This window comes from Micromesistius poutassou, assembly GCF_964030765.1.
Source record: "Micromesistius poutassou genome assembly, chromosome: 12".
Classification (NCBI taxonomy): domain Eukaryota; kingdom Metazoa; phylum Chordata; class Actinopteri; order Gadiformes; family Gadidae; genus Micromesistius; species Micromesistius poutassou.
In genome coordinates this window covers 10533546-10536045 of record NC_140282.1, presented here as the reverse complement: position 1 = coordinate 10536045, position 2500 = coordinate 10533546, and the positions used below count along the sequence as shown (strand labels likewise).

Here is a 2500-nt window from a genome sequence, read left to right as displayed (position 1 = left end):
TCCCTCGCTGGATTTCTCCTCTCCTCCTCCTCCTCCTCCTCCTCCTCTCCTCCTCCCTCTTCCTCCGTCCACCTCCTCCTCTCCTGTTCCCTCCTCCTCCCTCCACCTCCTCCTCTCCTCCTCCTCCTCCTCCTCCTCTTTCTCCTCCTCCTTCTCCTCTCCTCCTCCCTCGTCCTCCTCCTCCTCTCCTCCTCCATCCCTCCTCCTCCTCTTCCCTCCTCCTCCTCGTCCTCTATGCTTGACCCCGCTGCTCCACAAGACAGAGATGTTGCTTCACATCTTGATCACAGGATAGAAGAGATTCACTGTTCAAAAGGAACAAGGAAAGTGAAATGCTTTAAGACGTTTTGAGTTGGATTACCAAAGATGGCAATCAAAGACTTTGAATGCAGCAAACAAGAAAAAAAGCCACATTATTTTACGCTCTAAGTAGAGGCCTAATAAGGTATCTTGTGCAAAGGCTTGTGTTTAGCTTGTGGTTAGGTCGGCCCTAAATGCAGAACAGGCACATTTCCTGTATGAAGCCATCAGCAACAAGTTATTCTAGAAGTTCACTCCTGTACTCTGAGCTGCAAGGCCAACTTGTCTCTAAGTCGTTCAAACATCTTCACCGGTCTCCATCTGTTCCTCTAATGAACATGCTTTTATTTGAGAGAAGGAGAGAGAGAAAGACACACACACACACACAGTGTGAAATTGGGAGGGAAAATGCAGGCAGTGTCCCCTGTGAGCCGTGAAGGTTGTTTGGTTGTTGTGTGAAGTCCTAGACAGTCCACCTACACTGTTGGCTTATGGGCCTCAGCAACACTCAGGTTCATCTCACTTGGTACCGCTCTCTTCCCTCTCTATCTGTACTTAGCATGCTAGTCCCTGTGTGCCCAGCCAGCCAGGATGCGGGGGTTAACCGTGTTACAGTGAAAGTGGAACATTTAGATGACCAGCTGAAAAGATATCCTGTGGTATTTCCTCAGATACAAACAGACACAAGCTGAGCCTTCTCTGTCAGCTGCTTGGCTCAGCGCTTCAGTGTCAGTACTGTGAAGCATTGCTTGGTCTAGCTACAACAGTTGTTCTAAAGCTAATTGTGCAGTTATTACACAACTTTAACCAATACTCGATTTGGTGCTAAAATGTAGTTATCGGCTTGAGTTATAGGTTGAGACTTGAATCCGATTGTGAAATGTCGGTTCTTATGAAACTTGGTATACTTGGTTCATATTGATCACATTGACAACATAATATGAAGCTGATTCTGCCTAACCTGAAGTGATTTATTAAGGCGGCAGAATAAGGAAATTAGGTTGAGCAAAATCAATTAGGGTTTGAGATTGGTATCAATATTCATTTTCATTAACAAATCAACTTTTTATGGACTAGACTTTAGTCAAGCCGATCTTGAGTAAATTTGATCACGGGGTTGTTATCAATCATCTTCTTGTTGACATCTGATAAAACATAGACATGTGGAAGAAGTGGGATGTGTCCTGCTTTACACACTTCTGTTTTGAGTTCTGAGTTTCATTTCAACAGTTTAACTTTTGAAACAATTCCTCATTTTAATGTGTTTATGTTTTATGTGATGTTAAAATGTAATACCCCCCAGATGCAGCAACACATTTTCCGACAAATTTTCCATTAATGTTTGATAACCATCTCCTGAAGAAGTCTAACCTGTGGCTGATGTATCTGAGTGCCTCATAAACTGGACATCTGAAACAGTTGAACTGGTAATGATGTTTTTCTCTGCATGCAAGCGCTAATGCCCTGCGCCTGGTTTGTGTCCATGCAGGGTGTGAAGGGGGACCCGGCCCAGCCTAAAGATGCCAGGTTCCTCAGCAAGGCTGGCTGGGTGAAGAAGGCCTCTGGCGGGTTTTTGGCTGTCTACAAGGACCGCTACGTCCACGTGGAGAAGACAGAAGTGGTGGTGTATGAAAACGAGGTAGGCTACGGAGCAGGGCTTGTCGTTAGCCTGGAGGCTAGATGAGGCAGTTGAGCTCCACTGGGATTGCTTAAGATGTCTTTTAGGAGCATAGTGTATTTACTTGTTTGGGTTAAGTGCTTATTTATAGATTTTGAGGAAATTAGTCATCACAATTGTTTTCGGAAATGAGTCGTGATGATTTTAGAGTGAAAATGTATTAAGTATTTTAGTTTAGTTATTTTAGTAGTAGTTATTTTAACATATTAATTATAATATGTTACAAATAAGGAAGTAATACAGTCTGACTGAGGGAACATTCTAACCCTATATACTCTTTGTACTCTATATGCTTTTCCTCCAAAGCAGTTTATACCACACTTAAAGTGGAACGTCTTTCTAAAAAATATACATTTGAAGCAATTCTAGTTGCCAGCTGAATAACATTTACTTCATTGTTCGCATTACAGGACTTGAAAACATGCCTGCAGAGATTAGACCTTGAAAACTATGAGAAATGCTTTGAGTTGAAGAGCTTCTTCAAGAAGAAGAACAGATTGATATTGATACGAGAACCCAAAT

At 42.7% G+C, this 2500-nt stretch overlaps 1 protein-coding gene across 1 annotated transcript in view; it reads left to right on the top strand.

The window, feature by feature from the left end:
- Positions 1-2500, top strand: part of plekho2 (pleckstrin homology domain containing, family O member 2) — a 13148-nt gene that overhangs the window by 2499 nt on the left and 8149 nt on the right. Inside the window, exons 2-3 of the mRNA XM_084476015.1 lie at positions 1790-1939; positions 2389-2500. The exon at positions 2389-2500 is cut by the window's right edge and continues 11 nt beyond it. Of these exons, the coding sequence (XP_084332141.1) occupies positions 1790-1939; positions 2389-2500 (262 nt within the window). The remainder of the gene's footprint in view (positions 1-1789; positions 1940-2388) is intronic.